Genomic DNA, 22,588 nt, shown 5'->3' with positions numbered 1-22,588 from the left:
TAAAAATAGAGTTATAAAATCAATTATTTAATAGTTTCATTGTAACGCTTATAGTTATGAAATAAAAATAAACATACGTCTAATCTCATAATATTTAGCTGACATTTCCGTAACAGTCTATTTATTGAGTCAAGTAATATTCGTTCACTCGGTGAAAATAAATTGTCCATAGCTTCTTCAAAAAAATCCTTATCTGCTTCCTGTTTATCTTGTAATCCTTGAACCATACCATCAAATCGAGCTTTATTTTTTAGTAATCTCTTATTATCTTCACAAGTTTTAAACTTCCACATCATGCAGTTTCCAATCATTTTTAATATTTCTTCTGTTAATTCTTGATGTAGTTGACGTTCATTTAAATGGTATAAATAAAACGATTTCCCATCATTTCGACCTAAACGAGTATTTGGTTTTCTTAATTCTTGAACTTGAAGGTAATTATTCATAAATAGTTCAGATGTTAATGTTTTTGTTTCACGGTCTGGTATCAAAGCAGTTTGTTGGAGGCGCTCAAGTTCTAGAAGTTTGTTGCTTCTAGTTGCTCTAAATAGTCTAGCAGAACTCTCACCAAACTTATAACTTACTACTTGGTCCATTATTGAATCATTTAAACAATTTATTATTTGTTTAAAATTAACAGTAATGTTACACATTGTACCATAAGATTTAGATAAAAATTTAGTTGGATCTTCTTCTATCATTGTTATATATTCTAATAAATAATTATGACCAACAGATAAATTACTTCTAATTAATTGCAATGATATAGGGTTTGAAACTGGGGCATTACTGTCAGCACATTGACTTAATATTGTAGACATTACCTCACCTACAATTGTATCATCAAATGTTCTTACAACAGCATCTGTAATGATTTTATTTCTCATGTCTTGATGAAACTTATTAAAATTGAGAGTAAACAAAATTTTTTTCTCACCTTTTTGATTTTTTGTTGGAGGAGCAAACATTTTATTTTGTTTAACTTCAGTCCAAACGACGTATGTGGGTGTTCTTTTGAAATATTCATTTTTTATTAATTCAATAGCTTTCTCCCAATAATTATTGTACAAATCATCAGTCTTATTTTGTAATTTAATACATTCACTTACAATTTTTGATAAAGAAGCACGACCAAGACAAAGTAAAGCTTCAACTAGTTCTTTATATTGATTACCAAATTTCCTCTTAATAATTGATAAATATTTTGGATACCTTAAAATCATTAAAATATTTTCCATATTTAATTTGTATTCTATTTGTACCGAGTGAACATTACAAATTGCCGATACAAAATTGAATTGCAATAAAACAATTAAAGTTTCCTGTATCAAGTGGCGAGGATATTTTCCATCCAACATAGTACTCAAAGTCATCAGGGATTTTTGACCCCACTGTAAAGGTTTTGCGATTTCAGAAACATCTTGACCAAAGTAATCACGCAAAATTGATGTACAAATACGACAATAATCGGATGACATGTTTATTTTAATTTTAAGTATTTTTACATAAAAACGTATAAAAGGTATATTTTATCTATCTCAGTGCACAGATATAAATATTGTATTTTGTATTTTGTATTATTATTTATCTGTGGATGGTTCTGTTACTATGACTGATAACGATATAGACAGAAAATTAACCGCCATAACCTAAAAAATAATTGTATAATGTTTAGCCGTATTTATTTTCTTGTTGTTATGACTTTAATAATTTAATACATTATGTGCTATGTACCTACATGATCGTTCTGTGCGTCCGTTTTAAGTATTGGTTAAAAATAAACCGTTGTAAAAACACTAGAAACTGCTAATATTTGTCATTTTTACTTAAGCTATCTAAAGCATGGAGAGTGAGTAAAATTGAACTAATTTATAAATTTTATGGTTGATTTGGATTTTTGTATAAAATAGTAGTTATAATTTAATTACTTAATTATTTTATTTGTTTCCTTTTGCTATTAACTATGAGAAGTAATATAAAATATAAATTGAATGAAAAACATTTGTATATTGTATACAATAACATGTATCTTGTTTTGTTTAGCTGAATTATTGCAAAGTTCGTGGTCACCATATACAGAACTGTTACCTGTATTGGAGAATATTTTTACAAATGAAAGACCCAATGTAGCATTTTTAAAACGTATTTTACGTGCTGCTAAACCACACTTTTTGAATGTATTTAAGAATCCAGTAAGTTAATATTAAATGTTTAAATTGCATATCTTTAAATTAAAACAAAAAATTTCAGCCAAAAAATGTCAAAAGTCGAGAACAAATAATGAAAGTTTTGGCGGATGGGAAACCAATTCAAAAATTTGAAATGTTGGCACTGCCTAAAGATATGGCTGAAGAAGTGCTTATTCTCTCAGATATGTATGATTTAGATGAACTCATGTCTTTGGAACTTTTAAATACTGGTAACTAAATATCTGTTTATAAATCTATTTTATAAATTTTAAATAAAAATATGCAATTTTTATATTTAAATTTATATTGGTATATCATTTACATAAATTAAAACAATAAATGTTTTTTTTTGAAATAGCTCGTTATCAAAATCCTAAATATCCAGAACTTTGCCGAGGATTAGTAGCAGTATTGTTATATTATAACGCACATCGCATGCTAGCATCTTCTTTAAGACTTCTCATTGAAGGAAGTACAGGTCGTACTTGGATGCCACGTGTAGATCCAGCATGTGCACAACATCTTGGCCAATTTGTTGATCAACTAATGAATGATGGATTATTTATTAACATTTTAAGTAATTATTTTAATAATTATAAGCTTATTTGTAATTTTCCTAATTATTTTATTTTAATATTTTATTTAGCTGTACTAGAGGACAAAGATTTAACTAAAGAAATTGAATTGCTTCAAAAAAATAAAGCAATTGGTGGTCCAAAACATCACCAACTTGTTGTGAGCTTATTTACTGAGATTCGTACAATGTTAGCAGAATGCGTATTTTATTATTCTATTCAATTTGGCTTATCAAAACAACAACTAATAAGGTAAGTTTGATCATTTTGATTTTCAATTTTCAATCAAATTCTATAATTTACATTTTAAAGTGTTCATCCTTTTCAAATAATGAAATTTAATTTATTTAGTTTATTACAACATTTGCAAAAAATAAAACCAGATGTAGAATCACATGGAGTCATCAGTAAAGTACCTTTATTTATGGTGACATCATTTTTGTATGCTATTGATTTAGATTGTATGAATAATACTCAAGAAATTAGTGGTGGTAATTTAATAATTAATAAATGCTCCTAATTATTATATTTTTAATTTATTTTAAAATAAATTTCAGATACTAAGGAACTATTTTTATCTTCAGCACATGCCGAACTTAATAAAAACAACTGGGAATGGCCAGAACTGAAAAGTATTGCTACTTTTGGATTAGCTGTAGCATTCTCAAAATTGCGTTCTTCCCAGCACGTATTTAAGGATAAAAATTTATTCAAAATTGACGAAACATTAATTAGTAATGCTATGGATACTAAAGTATTTAGATTTATAAACCAAAATGTTGCTCCTTCAGAATTTCTCCATTATGTGGTATGTATTATTTTTTTTAATTGTGTAATTTAAATCAACAATTTTTTATTAATTTTGAATATTGAAAAGTACTCGAAAATAATTGTATTTGTTTTTTTTAAAGATTTTACCAATATAAATGATAAATAGAATTTTTATTTATTATTAACAAAAGTTATATTCAATAAAATCTATTATAACCAAATGAGTTAGTTGTTTTACATTTAATACACTAGTAACTTATACAATTATACATACAAAATTAGTTAATTACCATAATTATTTCTTACATTTTTTAACATAATCAACATTAACAATATCTGAAAAATGTATGTATCTATTATAGGTACCACATAATACTCAACTTGTATCGAGACTTGTATTAATTATCTAATTTACAAATGTAATTTATTTTTTAGGAATTCATGATTAAAAAATTTCATCAATTGATCACTGAATTTATTGTCATGATGCCACATACTGTCAAAGAAATAAGAAACAAATCAGATGAGATAGCACATACTATTTTAATCTATTATCAAGTAATTTATACTAAAATAGTTTTTGGTGTAATAATTTTAATAAATTGCATTTTTAGGAAGGATTAGAACCTCCAACAAGTGAAGAAAATCATTTTGAACAATTATTAATGTTGATGGCAGCTTTGTATGCAAAAGATCCATTAGAATTAAACTTAAATTTAGATTACTGGCCACCATCTCGTGAACAATTAAAAACTATCAAGATGTCATCATTTTTAACAACTCAAAAATTTCAGGCATCATTATACAGATTTATTTGTCAAACTGGTGACATGTTGCCTCATATGTTATTTGTTCCATATTTAAATATGTTAAGCTCATTAGCGACATCTGAAACTGGAGCTGAAAATGTGTTTAATCATTTTCATTCTAATGCGACTAATTTAAATCTTACTTGGGATCATTTTTTCAAAACGTTTTTGAGGTATTATACAAATTTAAGACAAGAAAATATTCCTCCAACTGATACTGTGTACAAAAGAGGCAATCAAAAAGGTATTACTGCTCTTGAAATACAAGGACTTCAAGCTGTACTAAAACTAATCAGAAACGTAGCAGGTTAGTACCATTATTTTTCTTAAATAAAAATCTGATATTTATATTTTTTTATTTTTGTCCTACTCTGAATTTCCAATTCTGATTAAAGCATAAAAAAATTGCATTTTACTATCTAGCGTAAATTTAATGTTTTTTCTTTTTAGTTTTGAAGGAAAAGTTATTGTCCAGATCATATTAAAAACATGAACGTAACAATACGTGTTTTTTCTAATATATCAAATATTAGTTAATAGGGCTACTAACTTATTCCTTTGATGTTCTATAAGTTTGACAAATTAACCGAGAATAGAAAAAACAATTTGTTGACTACTGTAGTTTTGCTGGAACTCTGACAAAAATAGTTGTTGAACTAATACAGATGTTCCCAACCTTTTTTGACTCACGGCACCATTAGTCATTTTCTAAAAATCTAGAGACACCTTATAGACTACTTCGATTTTATTTAGCAATGCATGAGTAGGTAGCAAAAGTAATCAAACCAATATTAACATTAAAATAGATTAAATATCACAATATTTCTACAAATTATATGAAACACAATAGGTTTTATATTATTTAGTCTGTTTTATTATTTATAGTGCTATATTTTTCATGAAATCGTTTCTTAAAAAATATATTTCAAATAGTTTTGCGGAATCCTAAATAAAGTTTGCGGCACCCTAGTTAGGAATCTGCAGTATTTGGTAAGGCAATTTCAATCTTGGGCAACAATTGGGCCCTCTCCTCGTATCACAAACAGCCTATAACTGAAATAGCTTACTTATCTTCCTTGCTGCACAACATTCTGTACATTTAAATAATACATAATATAAATTTTGAGTAATCATGGGTATATTTTTTTAGAGCAAAGTGTTAAGTCAAAAGTAACATTTGTAGACCGTTCCGAATGGGAGACACTTTCAGTTTTATTGGGTCTTGTGTCATGTCCAGTAAGAATTTCTCTTAAAGCTGATTTAATTTTGACATTGTCTACATTAGTTAAACCTCCACCATCAATAATAGCTATCAATTTTTGGCAAACTCTTGAAGCATCTCAAATAATTGTAACTGTACCAACAATAAGCAGCTACCAAAGTCGTGGTATTATGGTAAATTATATCTACATTTTTAAAATGTATTTATTTATTTTATTTTATCTTTTTTATATAGGCAGAATTAGATGATCTAGAACCTCGAAATGAAGAATATCCATTGACAATTGCTTTATTAAAATTATTGTCTACTCTTACTGAACAGCCAGTACCAAATCTTTTAGGTTCAAATACTCGGACGCCTGGTTTTGATCCATACTTAAATTTTGTTTTACATAATATATTTTTGAAATGTCTCTCTAGAGGCTATAAAAAACAAAATGAAAAAGTAAAGAATTCATTGTTTGTATTTTTTAATATTTTTTAATTAATTTATTATTTTATAGTGGGAAGTCAGTGGTTTATGTCTGGAACTAGCATTAAAATTTTTGAACCAATATGAACCTCAGCAAACAGATTTTGTGGGTAGTAGTGTTATGCTATCAGATAATACTTCTATTAATATAAACCCACCTCCTGGTTTTCATATCATGACATACTTATGTACAAATTCTGACTTTTTAAAAACTGTAAGATTAAACTATGATACAATATAAATATTTCTATACTACCTAAACAAATAATTCATTTTTAGATTTTAAATATAATGCATACGGGCTGTCAAATGTTTGATCTGTATACTTCATTTAGTGGTAAAGAAGCAATGGAAAAAACAACATTAGTTGTATTGCGTCTTTTAGAACAGGCTTTATATTTGCAGCAAAAATTTTTAAATGCGTCTATTTCTTCTGGATCACCTCTTATATATACTGGATTACATAAAACTCTTGTTAGTATTAATGTAGCAACAAATGAACCAGATTATATAATCGATTTGTCCAAGTTAGTATAAATATTTTAATTTACATTCATTTTATTTTTATATATACATATATTTATTCATTTATTTTTAAGGTTTGTGACTTATACACATTTACCAGAGCATGCATATCATGCTATTCGAATATTGATGACTATAACTTCTTATCCAATACCACAGTCTCATATGGTATCATATTTTACTTCCAATCCTCAACTTACGATTGGTATTAGACACGGATTTGTAGAATGTTTAGAGGAAGAAGAATCAACAAAGGTATTATTTTATATAACTTAGATTTATATTAATTACTATGTGTCCCATCCGGCGTTGACCGGGTAAAAGTCACCTCAGGTGAAAACCGAGATTTTTTTATATTATACTAATAATAACAATAGCTGACCCGGCAAACTTTGTATTGCCTCATTTGCAAAAATCTAAATTTTTCTTATAAAAAAATCTTAAAACAAATCAAAAGAATCCATAACTTAAAAAAAAAAAAAAATGCTCGGTATGAATGAGTTTTTATTTATTACACACGATTTTGCTTAAAAATGGTCACGTCACAACAATAAGATACTTACTAAACATAGTTTTCTTGAAATACTGGAAAAAAAAAATTAAATTGTAATTAATCAAAGTGAGAAAAGTTCATGCGCACGTACATGGAGAGAACAAAACACGACCATGGAAAATTCCATACTGAGTAAGCATGTGCTTAGTGCGATATCGGATATATAACAATATATAGGTACGATAATTCATAAAAAAAAAAAAAAAATAAATAATAATTATAAAAAATACCAAGGTTACCAAGAATAAAATAAAAATAATCGGTAGGTTTTTTTAATTTTCCATGAAATTTTCTTAATTCCGAAAATTTTTATACTCACTTACTTTTTAAACCTTCTTTGGACTTCCACAAATAATTCAAGACCATAATGAGCTAAATCGGTCCAGCTGTTCTTGAGTTTTAGCAAGACTAACAAACAGCATTAGATTTTTATGTATATAGATAGATATCAAGACATCAGATAAATAATATGTGCTCGCAAAATTGACTCTATTATGGAATTGTTATCAATATGACAATATTAGAATCATAGACATGTCTATTGGATGGGCAGCTAATTCCTTAGCGAGATTTTTAAATTTAGATGTTTTAACTTTCAAGTAGACTAAATCCCAGTAACTATGGATAGTCAATCAGGCATATTATACTCAGCTTAATTTAAGATTATTCTGGTTTGTATATATCTTACTTACTGCTATACATTGTCAGATCGCCCTACTTCATTGTTCGTTAACAATTGTTACTAACCTTTTAGATATGGTCATACTTGGCATGGTGATAGTTGAAGTGGTGATGATCAATGAGCGAACACTAGCATCAATATCTGGTAGTAGAGAGACGTGTGTGGATACAATAAGTTTTTGTCCGCCACAGTGTGCTCTTAGAAAGAATAGAGTATATACTCTAACCACCGAGATAATGCTACTCTTTCGCGCTTATGAATGATTGCGCTCCGTGGTTCCGTACCCAAATTTCCCCCACTCTACCACCTAATTTCCGTAGAGCTGCGATGGTTTCAGCGGCATGTATTAACAGCAGCCAGTGTTTTGGAGGGTTTAGTGGTAGGAATGTGCGAGAACGGACAAATTTTGGTCTCCCCCTCAGAAGCATTCTCTCGGTGGCTTGGTTAAATTTAAAAATATCTGATTTAAGTCAATTTATTTATTTAAATATAACTTAGTATTTAATAATCATGTATAATTTTAAAACTATATTAAATTATATTTTAAAATGTTATTAGTGGCATACATACATAATATATTTAATAATTTAATAATTTTTAGTTTTTAGAAGAATCAAATGATATGTCTACCGTAAAAAAATGTAAAGAGTCCATTTTAAAACTCTTACTGCAATGCTTAAATTCTTCGCCTCCAAATTTAGCACATTATCTACTTGGTTTTAATTTAGACAATGTTCAAAAGACTTGTTTTGAAAATGCTGGTATGTTAAAATATTTATAATTTAGATAATTTGTATTATTGATTTACTTTTAAATGTGTACTTATTTTTATACTTATTAGGTGTTGGTGGAAATCCTAGAAACTGTTTGCACTCAATTATTGATATATTAGATGATTCTCTTAAGAGTCGCAAGAGTGGAGCTGTTAGTAAAAATCATTCAAAATTGTTAGAATTATGCTATCAGTTGATATATGTATTAGTTTCAAGTAATCGAACATCTAAGCCCGTTTTGGTATATTTGAAATCTCGCAGTGACTTTATTTTACGTCATGCTTCTGTATTGCCATTTTATACAGAAAGTTCTAGCAAAAAAGTTAATTGTTAGTAGTAATAAAATTTATTTTATAATTCCATAAATTACTAATCATTAACTAAATTTTAATAGGTAGTGATTTAATACAAATGAATTGGTTGTTACGTATAATTGCTGTTGAGATAAAAATGCACGTACATCAAAATTTGTTGATGACGTTGACAAAACTAGTATTATTATTCATTGGAACTACTGAGAAAAAAAACAAGTAAACAACATTTAAATCTTTATATTTATTTATTAAATATAGATTAACAATATAAAATAATATTTTTAAGTGTTCCTGGATCAGAATTATTACAATCTCAAACATCAAACAATTTATTTGATCATTCGACATTGACTAGAGATCATGGTAAAATAGTTTAAACAATTATTTAGCTTTACATTTATTAATTAATTTAAAATTTTTAAAATAGATCAAGATGATAGTAAAGATGATGGTAAAAAGTTACTAAGTTTGTTAGAAATTGTAGACCTTGAATTTGAAACAACTTTTGATGATATGCCTGAACTAAAATACCTTGAATCAAAACTTATCAATCAAGTAATATATATAAATCATATTATTTTTATTAATAATAATAATGTGTAATTCTAATTATGTTTCAGTTATTAAGTGAATGTGAAATTACGGGTAAAGTTCCATTAATAGATATTAAGCAGTTGCATTCTATACTGATGAATGAATTAAAATCAATTGATAGTTCTTCGACTGTTAGAACTAGTTTGCTACAAGAAATTCAAGTGAGTAACATATAGTTTAACTAGTTAGTATTTAATAATTTTTTTTTATATATATTATGATTTAGGAATTGTTAGCATATGCTGTAAGAATTAATGATAAACGCCTTCAAGTCAGTTGTATGTTAAAGTATTTTGATGCCTGGCATCAATTGACTGCTGTTATATTCAGCATGGCTAACTTACCATCCATGGAATTTCAACAACGCTTCACATTTGTGATTGATCTTTTAGTATCTCTTCAAAGCAAGGTAATTAACTTATATAATAACAATTATATTTTTCATTTAATTTGAATAAATGTTTTTAGTCAGTATTAATATTATTATGTATAAAGTTGTGTATTAGACCTAACTAAGTACTTGAATAATAATTGGTCTAAAAATCTTTTTCGAAAATATCCAGATTTGTGGTTATACTGTAGGATTTCAAAAGTTTGAGCATATTCTTGAGTCGCACAATAACTAATACAATTAAAAATTAAAAAAAAATCATTTAAATACATTAAATGTTCTTATACAATAATTATATTAATTAATTATTATTTCTTATACCTAAAATTTACAAATATTACTTATAGTTTTGAATCAAAATTTATAAAATATAGTCAGTACAAAAATAGTCAAGCTTTAAAATATAAAGATGAATACAAATCTAATAAAAAAATATATGATTTAAATTGTGGTATAGTTTAAACTCGACAAGTCTAAAATCTTGATAAGATGAAATAAATGCTGTTCCCTTGCAAAAACCTTGACTACTTAAAAGAAATCTATAAATAACTCAAACATTCTATTTTTTGATTATAGACTAGTAATGACAGATCATTTTTTTAATAATTTGTCTAATCTATTTGTGAATCTGATAATCAAACCTAATTGCATTTATTGAGTTAATTGTTGTTTTTTTAATTCAGTTTATTGTCATTAATAGGGCCCGGATTTTTATGCAAACATTTTTGTTAAATATGCACATATATATGCACTCAAAAATTCAAAAATATGCAAAAAATGTATTGTTTAAAAATACAAAAATTAAAAAATATGGTATTAAGTGAAAAAAAATACAATTTAAATATCATTTTTTTAAATGTGTATAAATCATAAAAATTTGTATTAATTATTGAATGAGTACCAACATGATGTAACAAAATGTGCTTTTAAATTATCAAATTGAAAACTTCTACGATTGTCGCGTAGCATTACCTTGTATTTCGAAAAACTTCTTTCCACATCTGCTGACACAATTGGTGCATATTTGAAACAAGAAATATCTTCTGGTGACAACTCTGCAAGGTCTTCATCGTCGTTTTTTATTTCTCCACTTATAATTTCAGAAATTTTTTTTATTTGTGATAATCCGGGATTTTTTGATAATACTTCCGATAGCTTAACTTTAGCAAATTCAATACCTCGTCCTCCTTCACTCAATTTATTTTCTACATTTTGAACCAATTCTAGACTTTTTCCAAGATTGACACCCGACTTTTCTAGACACGTAATAGTGTCTGTTATACATTGGAAATTTGATAGAATTATCGAAAGTTCATTTTTAATCGAGTTATCTTTAAATAATTGTTGTGCATTTTGAATAGACTTAGCATCATTTGGATTAAATGTGTCGATAACTTCTTTGACTTTATCAAAGTTTTTACCATAATAAAACATAGATGTGCTTTATTTGCCTTTGGCATTGTTTTAAATGTTGATAATTGATATTAAGAAAAAAACCGTGGACACACTACACCGACGAACAACAGCCAGTAACTAATATTACTATAATATTATGTTAGCTTAATCGCATGTCCCAAAAATCAGATTATGATATATATAAAAATATATATATTTATCTATAATATAATGTCTATAATACGTCTATATGTCTGTCACGGAATTCCCTTTAATAAAATATTATGTTTTAATCGGTCGAATTATATTTGTCAGGAACGTCGGCGATCGGGAAAGTCGGCATGTATATCAAACTTTGAGTAAAATTTAAAATATTTTATCAAGTATTTGTTAAATATGCACATTTTATGTAATTACCCCGAAATATGCAATAATTATGCATTTTGATGCAAATATGCAAAAATATGTAAAATTAAAAATTAACAGTAGAATCTACGTTTTACGAAACGTCAAGATATTTAATCAGAATTATTATACGTCAAATGTAGAAGAATATGCATTTGCATAAAAATCCGGGCCCTAGTCATTAAATTTGGTATTGTCAGTTGCAAATTGCAATCAATCAGTTACACCATGTAACTAACACTTTTACTGTAGTATTGAATCAGTGGAGTAGTTATGAATTTGTTTTGGGGGGATATATAATTTATTGGTTAAACATAAAGTGGGGGGGAGGGGCTCAATAAGTCAATGATTTAAACATTAAAAATAAAGGCTCTTAGAGGGGATCTATCCCCATATCCCCCCCATAACTACGCCACTGTATTGAATCTAAATTGAAAAGTTATTTTATCATAATTTTTAAATAATAATAATAACAACAATACACATGTAATTATATATTTATACTGTATAATATGTACTCACATTTTAAAAACTCTTTAAAGTCAAAATCTTTTTTTAGAACTGAAGACAATTAGATATTAGATAAAAAAAAAAAATAAATAAATAAATAAAAAAAAGGATTAATATACCTAATACTACTTACCTAGTGCTTTTCTATTGAATTTTAATTTTTTGTTCTAGATAATTGTTTTTGCATAGGTATAAAGAATAAAATAATTAAATACAATGTTATATAAGAAAATGTACACATTTTAACTAAGAATTTTTTTTAAATTTAAATTTTATAAATTTTTTTTATCCAATATAAAGTTATTCAATTTATTAAAAAATAATTGAAATAATTTAGTTTTTAGTATGGTATATTATTTGTACTAATATTTATTTATATCTTTACTTAATGGCTTTTATACCAGATTGATGACACAGCTATATTAGCAACTGATTAATCAATTGATAACTTATTTAATAAATCTAATAAAAATCTAAATACTGTATATTCTTGGTTTTGTAAAAATAAAATCTATCTAAATCTAAATTTATTAGTTTTGAAATAAATCATGAAATATTCAAATAAATGTGTATTTAAATCAAATTTTTTATATCCTTCTAATAGTATTAATATTTAAAAAAATATAAAAAATAAAATACCTTGATTTAGTTTGTTGTGTAAAAAAAGGTACCATTGATTTAAATAGACTTAATGTTACTATAAATTGTATCATAAAATATTTACTATATCTACCTGTTTTAACTAAACTCCAGCCCACAAGAGAGTATCCTCATTTTGTGCATGCACACGACTGTCGGCGGGTCGTGGGTCGGCTCCATTGCATAGTAGAGTATTGTGGAATGCGCGGAATCGGACGAGTTTTCGTCGGGCGGCGGGATACTCTTTCATGGGCCGGAGTATAGTACATCAATAATATATAAAACAGTCAATATGGAAAATCTGAAATTTATTCATAACTTCTCTGTTTTAATCCAACTATGTTAAAATAAACACCTAATAATTCCTATTTTTGACCATGAACATAAAACTAGATTTAAACAAAATATTAATATACGTTTAACTAATTATGCAAAAGTATGGACAACAAAGTGTATCTATTTTATATTGGTCTGAAATTATGTATTTAATTTAATATAGATAAAAGTAATTTTATTAATTTAATTTCCATTAAGAAACATACTAAATATATTGATTTAGTTTGTGCAAAAAAGGCCGCATCGATCTTCGTTTTTCAATATTTTAATCTCAAACTTTATTATCTGTCTTTAATAATAATACAATTTTATATAAATTATATTTTATTATTATTTTGAATAAAATAAAAATTAGAGTTCGATGCTGCCTGTAGGAAGTCTTCTTTCAAATAAAAATATAGTTACCAAAATCTGACAATTCTACAAGGCCTGAGAATTATTCCTGTGAAGTCATTTTTTTGATATAATACACCCTATCAACCCCCTTTAAATAGGTATCGGGTAATAAATTAGTGGAAAAGTGTTATAATTAAAATGGTAACTAAAATACAAAATTTAATTTTCAAATTTTATAAAATTGCGGACAATTTGAAAATCTGGCACTGGGCCCCTTAAAAACGATACTTTAAAATAGAATATATTCTTATATTTTTATATTTGTATCTAGATACTATTCTATTTTTATTTTATACCATATTTATTCTCTAACCTGTTCCTTTATTATATTTTTAAAAATTGCTCTCCAGTACAAATTTTGCTTATCAGATTTAATGCAATATATTGTACACATGCAGAATATTTTTATGTTAAAAATTGTTAATATTGCAATAAACTTATAAGAATAATTACAATTATTATTATTATTATTCACAAATATCTAAATCAGTTTTGAATTATGATTAGGTGATTCGTTATCCACAAATGTCAGATTTATCTACACTCATTACGAATTCTCAATTACTTTTGTTGATAAATTTGAAAAATACCATTGATCAACATTTGGAGCTATGTGTTGTAAATCCTGACCTTAATTTAGGATCATTTGTTACTGGACAGTCGAGTGTTTATTCTAGCATGCTACAAAATATACTTAAATGTATACAACAATCAGGTATAAATTTTGTTATAAATTTATAATGCACTATTATTAATTAAGATATTTTAGGTTCTCAAAAATTACGAGCAAGCCTATACTCATCGTTAATAGCGTTGATTAATCTTTTGGCTACTAACAGTCGAACTCTGACTAATGGAAACTTCAAACAAAAAAGTATTTTATTTACTTCTACTGACAAACAAATTCTTGATTCTGAGTCCATTAAATTCATTAAGTCATTAAATTTTGACCAATATTTAAGCGAAAGAATCTTGGAAGTCATTTGTGTTGATTTAACTTCTGGTCATGATATATGCAAAGTATTTATAATTATGTTATAATTATTGTCAATTTCAATGATACTATAATTATAATTTATAATTTATATTTTAAATTGTTTTAGGTGCTATCTTATACATTATGTGAACTTTTAATAGATATTAATCCAAAACTTATTAGCTATATATCTAATCAAGGTTATCTTAAATGCATTATATCTAGTATTTTAGAATCAGATTCAGAACTCAAAGATTTAATTTCAGCAAAAAATAAAACCTTGAAACCCATTTATGTATATGAAAATAAAATGGTAAATTTAATTATTATATTGTTAAAACTTATATTTTAATAATATTTTATATTTTAGAGTCTTTTGAATAAAATTGCTACTTACACAACCGGTGCTGATGCGTTACTTAATCATCAAGCTATAGCATGTTTATCATCAGTAAAGGCAATTGATGCACATCCAAATTTTGAAACAAGGTATTATATTCAATTCTATTAGTGATATTTGTTTTACTGTTACTGACATAATAGAGAAATAATAATTTACTTTTTTAAGTATTAATGAGTAACTTCAATTTGTTTTAAGATAAACATTTAAGTTTTTATTAGATTAAAAATTGTATATTGAGGATAGTTTCAGATAGGACTTTGTATATCCTATATCAGTGATTACCGATTAATTTCTATTGGAGTCCAAAAAATTTGTACAATAAATAAATAAGATTGAGTCAAAACTAATTACTATTAATCTTTTTTTTTTTTTGGAATAATAGTTATATTAATATATTATGCTAAGTTTAGTTACGAATGTATTGATTTTACAATGATGTGTGTTTTTATTTGTGTCTGTATACACAAATTAATAGATAAAAAGATGGTGGTTTTTAATTTTAATAATAAATTAGATCTAGTTACCTTGAAGAGGTCAAAAATTAAAAATTATGATTATTTTTCCAAATATTCAAGAAAATAAATTGACTACATTGTTCTTTTTACTAAATTATAATTTAAAAACAAATAACTACAGAAACTTAAATTTTTCACTAATTACTTTTATATTATTAAAGAAATTTCTTTTTATACATGAGATTTGAAAATTTATTACAAGATTTTTCATGTTCTTCAAATAATTTTTATTATTTGTTGTAATTCAAATAGAATTAAAAATAGATAAAGTCATATGCTTAAAATTTTTACCAAATGTTTATTTTATCATTTTCCATGCTTGATATAATTTAAAAATATATTTATGCCTATAAAAATGATTTGAAATTTAAAGAAATTTTTGATTTTTTTTTTTTTGTTGGATTTCTAACAATTTCTTATCTACATTTCTAAATAAAATACTTTAAAAAATCAAAAATTTCAGTTGTTTATAAATAGCTCAAAGAAACCAAAGTTTTTTATTTAACTGTTTATATATAACTATTATAAACATTTAGTGAAAATTACATCTATTTACAGTGATTAGTTTTTGAGTTATAACAATATTAAAAATTCGATTTTTTTGAAAACTGATTTTACGTAAAAATTCCTTTTTTTGATCTCTATAATTCACAATGGATAATGACTGCCTTTGAAAACAACCCCTGAAGTTTGAATTTGAAGCATTATTTCGACAAGTTATGCTGTATACACACTATTGTAAAATCAATACATTCATTACTTAGTTCAGAATCTAAAAATTCATACCTAATTTTTTAATAAAACTTAAATACAATAAATTTAAAAAAGAAATAGTTTATTTCTATTAGGATTGAAAAAACATATATTGTAATCTAAATCATTAAAGCTAAGTAATGTATTGAATTTAAATTATTCTTATCCATAATTATTTAATATTTAATTTTAACTGTAAAATAAATCTGTAATTATTGTTAACATTTTATTTTTAAACTAATATTATTTGAATGTATTTAGTTTCAAACGTTCTATGAAAGAATTTATGCCAGATGAAGGTGATCGATACATGATGATATGTTCACCTGCAATGTGTTTATGTCAAACAATTATAAGTACACTAGGAAATCAAAATATGACTTCTATACTCCAAGTAATGTATTAATTGTAAATTTAAAAATATAATTTTAATTTAATTCATCGTTTAGGTTGTCTATTATTTGATTAGTCATCGTGATACCGTGACAATTGCTCTTACTAATTCTGCACCTTTATGTGAGCAGTGGTATCTTAAGGAACTTTATCAATTAACATCTTTGTTTGTTAATGTTACTAACGATGGTAAGTCTTACTACAAATGTACACATTTTTTAATTTTGATTTAAACAAAACAATTATACTTATTAGCTTTATTTTTGGTTGGCTAGTATAAAGTTTTAAGTATACTAACATTTTAATCTATGTGACAAAATTAGTGGGTATTACATAATTATGTATCAACAAAATCTACCACTTGTCACAAAACATTTGAAAGCCTTCTTTTTATATTATGATTTTTTATAATTACATGATAATATTTAATAAATTAATTGTAAAATGTAAATAGATACAAATTCAGAAATAAATTCAAGTGGTGACAAGGATATTGCAGGATTATTTTATCATTATAGTGTGTTAATGCAAAGAACTTTAATACGATTTTCTGTTAATTTATCCATAATACGTGCAATACGTAAAAAATGTTCTGAAGAATCTAGTCCAAATGATGGTGAAACAAATGTTACTTTATATTTGAGAGTTAGTAAATCCATATTTTTAACCTTATATTTATATCTAGCACTATATTAATTAAAAATATTATATGATTATATTTATTAGATAACATTAAATTTATTAAATTATGTATCAAATTTAATGGATGGCGGTTGGGCTACAAGTGGTCAGAAATTCAAAAGACGGATTTTGGATGTTTCTGTATACACTGATCCATTTAACATAACTTCTCATGGTATATAAATATATAATTAAAGCTCATTATTTTTATTTATATTATTAATATATTATAACGATTTTTTTTAGGTGATTTAAATCCTAGCAATGTTCTGTCAATGGGTACAATTGTCACAATAATGGTTCAAACTGTTGAATATTATTTCATGCAATTTAATACTAAAACTAGAGCTGAAAATAGAAAGTCACCTATTCAAGTAGTTATACAATATATTTTATATATTTTTATTTGAAAGTTGAAATAATCTTAGTGTTTCATAATAATTAACTTAGTAGAAAATAAATTAAAATAAGTAATTATTTTATAATATTTTTTTAATTACTATTTTAAAGTTTTATTTGCTCATTATTTTAATTTCATAAATGTGTCAATTTGTTTATAAAATATGATACAATAATTAGTGTTTTTAACTATAAAAATTACTTAATTGAATTAGTATATTGAAGTGTCGATTATCAACATTCTACACTATGAAATTTGTCTACACATTTTTTTATAGATTAACTAATTATAGAATAACTTTTGTATGCAATTAGGTTTGTGTTTACATTTAAATAGCTTCTAAAAGAAAATATAACATGTTAAATATTGAAACAATAACCAAAATATTAGAAAATCTTGATAAGAGTGAATTATGTATAAAATATGTTTTATTTTCAACTAAAACATTTAAATTCATTATTTTTATTATTTTTTATTTTTATTTCATTATTTTATTTTAGTTATTTGGTGAAAGTAACAATGAAAATGAGTTAGAAAATAAGGATATTGGTGACCAAACTCAACGCATAATTTGTAAACAAATGGTGGAAGTATGTCTGTACATTTTGTGGGCTCATACAGATTATTATTTTATGCAAAGTCCTGTTCAACACGCTCATCGTCCTAAAGGATTAAACAGTAAGTATATTTTATTACAAAACAAATTTATTTAAAATTGATTTATTCTTGTTAATTAATTAGGATCAGAAAGTTCAAATCAAGATGATGAAGATGGCGTAACACCTGATGAATTAAAAGAATTAAGACAGGGATTGGTGAAGGTGTTTAATGAAGCATTTCTTGAAAAACTTTATGCTACAAATGACGTAAGTATTTATCAAACAATTACATTTATTACATTACTATAATTAATAATATAGTAAATCATATTCAGAGGACATTCACACCAGTTTATGGCATCTTCATCATGAATGAAAGGCTTACTGCAACAACCCTATAAATACATTTTTTTTTAGAATTTCATTTTTCCTGAAAATGTTTTTTAAAAGGCAGCAATTAGATGAATCTAAAAGAAATTACTATAAAAATGGATTTATCTTGTTGTACAATTTATGTGTAACAATCAGATAGATCTGAATTTGTCTTGTTGTGGTTTCCGGTATTTTTCCCAAATGGAAATTTACCTGAAAGTCCATAAACCCATAAAATTTTTTCTCCAAACACTTAACCCAAATCAATATGAAAGTTTTTAAATTATAATGATTATAAAATATAACAATTAGTTAATTAAACTAATAATTAAATATTTAAAGACATGTTTTTGTAACGACAGTAAAGTGAAATAGAAGCAAGATACCTGTACTTTTTCTAAAATACTATCTATGTCGGACGGAATAAATGATAATTGATAGATTAGAATGTATAGCAATAGTTGTATTTTAGTTATAGGTATTAAATATAATATATAGAATATTCTCCAATATATTCTCTTCATAATAACAAAAAAATTTTTATATTGAGTACAATAATCATTGAGAAAAATGGTGAGTACCCACCCTTGTTGCGCTTATAATATAGTCACATGTGATTTCATTTTTAATACCAATAAAAATTTGATAAATATATTGGGTATATAAGAAAGGTATCATCGTTCATCAGTAATAAGTTAAGAAAAGAGTATTTTTTTGCTTAATTTAATACATAGTTTGATTGGAATTGACATTTTTTACGACAATGAAATTTATTTTTAGTGACCAAATATTTGCCAAGACTAATTTTGTTATATTTTGTTTATTATTCTTTATATATTAATACACACTGTTGTAGACTTAGAATTTAAAAAAAAAAATTGTATGTATTACAGTAAACCTCTATAACGGACTCTCTTTAGACAGAATCCTCTTTATTACGGAAAATGTCAATAATTCCTGCTTAAATAATATATGAAATTCGTACCTCTTTACTATAGAAAAAATATTGGTCCTAAGCGATTCCGTTATAGAGAAATATTACTGTATTTATTTACAAGATTGAAAGGAGCTTGGATTTGTCTGGTTGTTGCTTTTTACAATATTACATAAGTGTTTAAATTATATTTGCATTTTCAACTTTATTCTTATTTATAATTTTTAAGCAACATATTAAGTCATAAATTATGAAACAATAGGACATATTAACTGGTTTAAAATTTTGTATAAACGTAAAGTACAAATTATTTAACAGTTCTAGTTTTGCATATTTATCTTTAATATTTTTAAATTGTAGTCAAGCCATACTCTTTGAGTATATATGTGATTATTGTAACTGCATTCTAAAATTATTTTTAACACCAAAAGTCTGCATTCCCTAAAATTAATTAAGGTATTGCCATATTGGTATAAACCCATGTTTAAATTAAACTATTCTATTTGCAAAGCCATATTTAATCATGAAAGTTGGAATAATTGAATAATAAATTAAAACTAAAAAAAAAACTAATATGCAATTAATAAATAAAAAAATACCATATAACACAACCAAATTGATATATATATATATATAATTTTGTAAAAAGTTAAGTTTCATTTTATTTTGACAACTATGTTTGTTGTATGTATGTATTATTATTAGATAACTTGGTTTTAATTATTACTCCTTAAATATAAAATAATTGATACCTAAATCTTAGTGATACATCTTTTAGATTATCCTATTTGATGTTTCCGGTATTGCCTATCTAATAGGTATCTAATATAATTTTTATTTAACTTAATTAATATAATATATTGTATTTAAACAATAATAAAATAATAAAATTTAGTACTGAGTTAAGTTGTTAAAAAAAAACCTCGTATGCAAAGTGATGTATTATAAAATGGCCACAATGCATTCTCTGTGCACCGTAATAAAGGATTACCTCTGAAATGAGCTACTTCATAATAATCAAGATCTGATGAGTATTACCATTTATATTAAATTTCTATGATACATTGGTACCAAGCTGCAAGTTTGACTTTGTACTTCAGGAAATAGGGATTAGAATTATTCCCAAGCTTATCTTATGTAAAAACATTATTTGTTTTATCATGATGTATTCGTGATCTTTCAATTTAAATTCACTTTTAAATTAAGTTTTACTACATTAAATTTGAAATGCGGAACACAATTTATCAGATGGTAGGGTAAGTTAGGTTACTAGTAATACAGAGAAAAAATATTAAGGTTTATAGTGTGTTCTATGGTTCAAAAAGAACAATGATCACTAGGGCTCAGATGTTGTAGGAGCTGAAAAAGGCAAAATATGCACAAAAAAATTGTAAAATATGCATGAAAAAATGTTAAAAACAAAATTAATCAACTTGATCTAGTCTGTGACATAACATAGGACCAGCATAGTAGTAAGACCCAATTAGTACAGACTTACATAGTACAGGTAAACGGAGACCTCCTTAGCTTTGACTTTGTCGGACGAGTGAGTGATGCTATAGTTGGTATATTCTGGCATTGAATTGATTGTCAACCTATTCGACCCACACTAGTTCCTAGTTCCTGACAGTGTGTTTGCCGCAAGTAACTTAATTAGAAGAAAACATCAATTTTTTTAAGAAAATATTAAACAAGTATAGAAATCTCATGAAAATTGAGAAATATGCACTTTTTTTCTAAAATTGACAAAATATGCAAAAAAAAATATTTTTTTATTTAAACTCATCAATGTATAGAATGGATTTTTAGCTTGTCTGCTATAAATTGAGAGCATTCAGAAAAATATGCAACTCCTACAACTTCTGAGCCCTAGTGATCATTAAATATTTTGTATTTTGATTAAAAAAAAATTTCATAAATGTTTATAATTTTTTGTTACAGGACAAGTCAGAAGACAGTTTTGTACAAGTCATGGTTCATAGGATTAAAAAACTTTTACAATTTGTTAGTTCATAGAGCTTAAGTTGAATGAAATTTTTTTTGTTTTTATTTATTTTTTTGTACATTTATATAGAAATTTTCATTCCATTTACAGTTGTATAAATTTTCAATATATACAATTACAACTCATTAAGACTCAATTTTATTTTTATAATATGTACAGTATGATAATAGAAAAACAACATTTCCCTGTAAAAAAAACTAATCTAAAAATTATGATTAGAAAGTCAATATAAAGTTCTTTCATTGATATAAATAATATTAATTAATAATTACATAATAAAAACATATTAATTTTTATTTAAATTTTACTAAAATTATTATTTTTTAAACAATTATAGAATAGAATTAAAGTAGGGAAATGATGGAATTTATCCACATAAAATCCAAGAGTAAAATAACGAATCCCAACAGTTATTGGCTTTACAAAATAGTCGATTGAATAAAAAAAAAAAAAAAAAAACAAAACTTTGCAACATTTTTGGAGATCACAAATAAATGTTTTTTTCTTTTAAAAAAAAAAAAACATGAATTTATTAAAAATAAATTATAATCCAGTTTTGTTTTGAAAGACTAGCAGCGTTTTTAACCTACAGAAAAAACCTGTATTAAGTCTTATCTGGTGGCCCAGCAATGTCTTTATCTTCCAAGTCGCTAGGCAAATTTTCATGTTTTGGTAAGGGAATGGCATCTATAAATTCAGTAGCAGTAATTTCAATACTACGTAATAATGATAACTGTTCATCTTCATCTTTTTCATCGGTTTCTTCTAAATAAAATAATAAAATAATATTAACAACACAAACATTTATTCAGCATAAGGTCACATTTATAATAATGGTTATATAACTTTATTACCATGTGATATATTTTATTAATACATTGTTTGGTAGAAAAAAATAATACTGTAAAACCATGTTGAAGTCATTAATGATAGGTAATTAATATTAAATTATTTTCATATTCTTTTATGGTGTACACTAAAATAGTTGATGACCAAATTGAAATATA

At 25.3% G+C, this 22,588-nt stretch overlaps 3 protein-coding genes across 7 annotated transcripts in view; 1 reads left to right on the top strand and 2 right to left on the bottom strand.

Annotated features, from left to right (window-relative positions):
- Positions 1-11: 11 nt before the first annotated feature.
- Positions 12-1,580, bottom strand: LOC114129591 (DNA-directed RNA polymerase III subunit RPC3). The gene is made up of 2 exons (XM_027994384.2): positions 938-1,580; positions 12-865 (listed from the first exon to the last, which is right to left on the bottom strand). Exons 1-2 carry the CDS (start codon positions 1,476-1,478, stop codon positions 24-26), a joined length of 1,383 nt encoding a protein of 460 aa, XP_027850185.1. The 5' UTR covers positions 1,479-1,580; the 3' UTR covers positions 12-23.
- Positions 1,581-1,694: 114 nt separating this feature from the next.
- LOC114129542 (nuclear pore complex protein Nup205) lies at positions 1,695-21,706 on the top strand. Of its 2 annotated transcripts, none has more exons than XM_027994308.2 (33): positions 1,695-1,849; positions 2,044-2,192; positions 2,251-2,419; positions 2,548-2,766; positions 2,836-3,016; positions 3,116-3,255; positions 3,322-3,572; positions 3,971-4,093; positions 4,150-4,651; positions 5,495-5,739; positions 5,801-6,010; positions 6,069-6,251; positions 6,317-6,564; positions 6,637-6,817; positions 8,399-8,558; positions 8,639-8,899; positions 8,965-9,100; positions 9,171-9,247; positions 9,312-9,439; positions 9,505-9,639; positions 9,705-9,887; positions 14,058-14,265; positions 14,320-14,570; positions 14,654-14,839; positions 14,897-15,015; positions 16,459-16,591; positions 16,647-16,779; positions 17,045-17,235; positions 17,317-17,446; positions 17,518-17,645; positions 18,172-18,349; positions 18,413-18,537; positions 21,518-21,706. In XM_027994308.2, exons 1-33 carry the CDS (start codon positions 1,843-1,845, stop codon positions 21,590-21,592), a joined length of 5,745 nt encoding a protein of 1,914 aa, XP_027850109.2. In that variant the 5' UTR covers positions 1,695-1,842; the 3' UTR covers positions 21,593-21,706. The 2 variants fall into 2 exon arrangements, with proteins under 2 accessions (XP_027850109.2, XP_050057429.1); XM_050201472.1 differs by lacking the exon at positions 1,695-1,849 and adding an exon at positions 1,949-1,970.
- LOC114129576 (ubiquitin carboxyl-terminal hydrolase puf) overlaps positions 21,606-22,588 on the bottom strand; it is a 25,646-nt gene continuing 24,663 nt past the window's right edge. For all 4 annotated transcript variants that reach the window (XM_027994360.2, XM_027994361.2, XM_027994362.2 and 1 more), the window contains exon 44: positions 21,606-22,346. In XM_027994360.2, coding sequence (XP_027850161.1) covers positions 22,186-22,346 — 161 coding nt within the window. In that variant the 3' untranslated portion in view covers positions 21,606-22,185. The remainder of the gene's footprint in view (positions 22,347-22,588) is intronic.

This window comes from Aphis gossypii, chromosome 2 (genome assembly GCF_020184175.1).
Source record: "Aphis gossypii isolate Hap1 chromosome 2, ASM2018417v2, whole genome shotgun sequence".
Classification (NCBI taxonomy): domain Eukaryota; kingdom Metazoa; phylum Arthropoda; class Insecta; order Hemiptera; family Aphididae; genus Aphis; species Aphis gossypii.
Note: the sequence above shows the minus strand (reverse complement) of the source record. Positions and strands in the feature narration are given on the sequence as shown.

What these genes read in the sequence shown, in the direction of transcription:
- LOC114129591 (XM_027994384.2), bottom strand. Translation starts at nt 1,478, where the DNA reads ATGTCATCCGATTATTGTCGTATTTGTACATCAATTTTGCGTGATTAC. An exon ending in TCCAACAAAAAATCAAAAAG is followed by an intron (nt 866 to 937) that starts GTGAGAAAAAAA and finishes AAATCATTACAG; the next exon opens with ATGCTGTTGTAAGAACATTT.
- LOC114129542 (XM_027994308.2), top strand. An exon ending in TATATAATCGATTTGTCCAA is followed by an intron (nt 6,565 to 6,636) that starts GTTAGTATAAAT and finishes TTTATTTTTAAG; the next exon opens with GTTTGTGACTTATACACATT. An exon ending in TTCTAGCAAAAAAGTTAATT is followed by an intron (nt 8,900 to 8,964) that starts GTTAGTAGTAAT and finishes AAATTTTAATAG; the next exon opens with GTAGTGATTTAATACAAATG.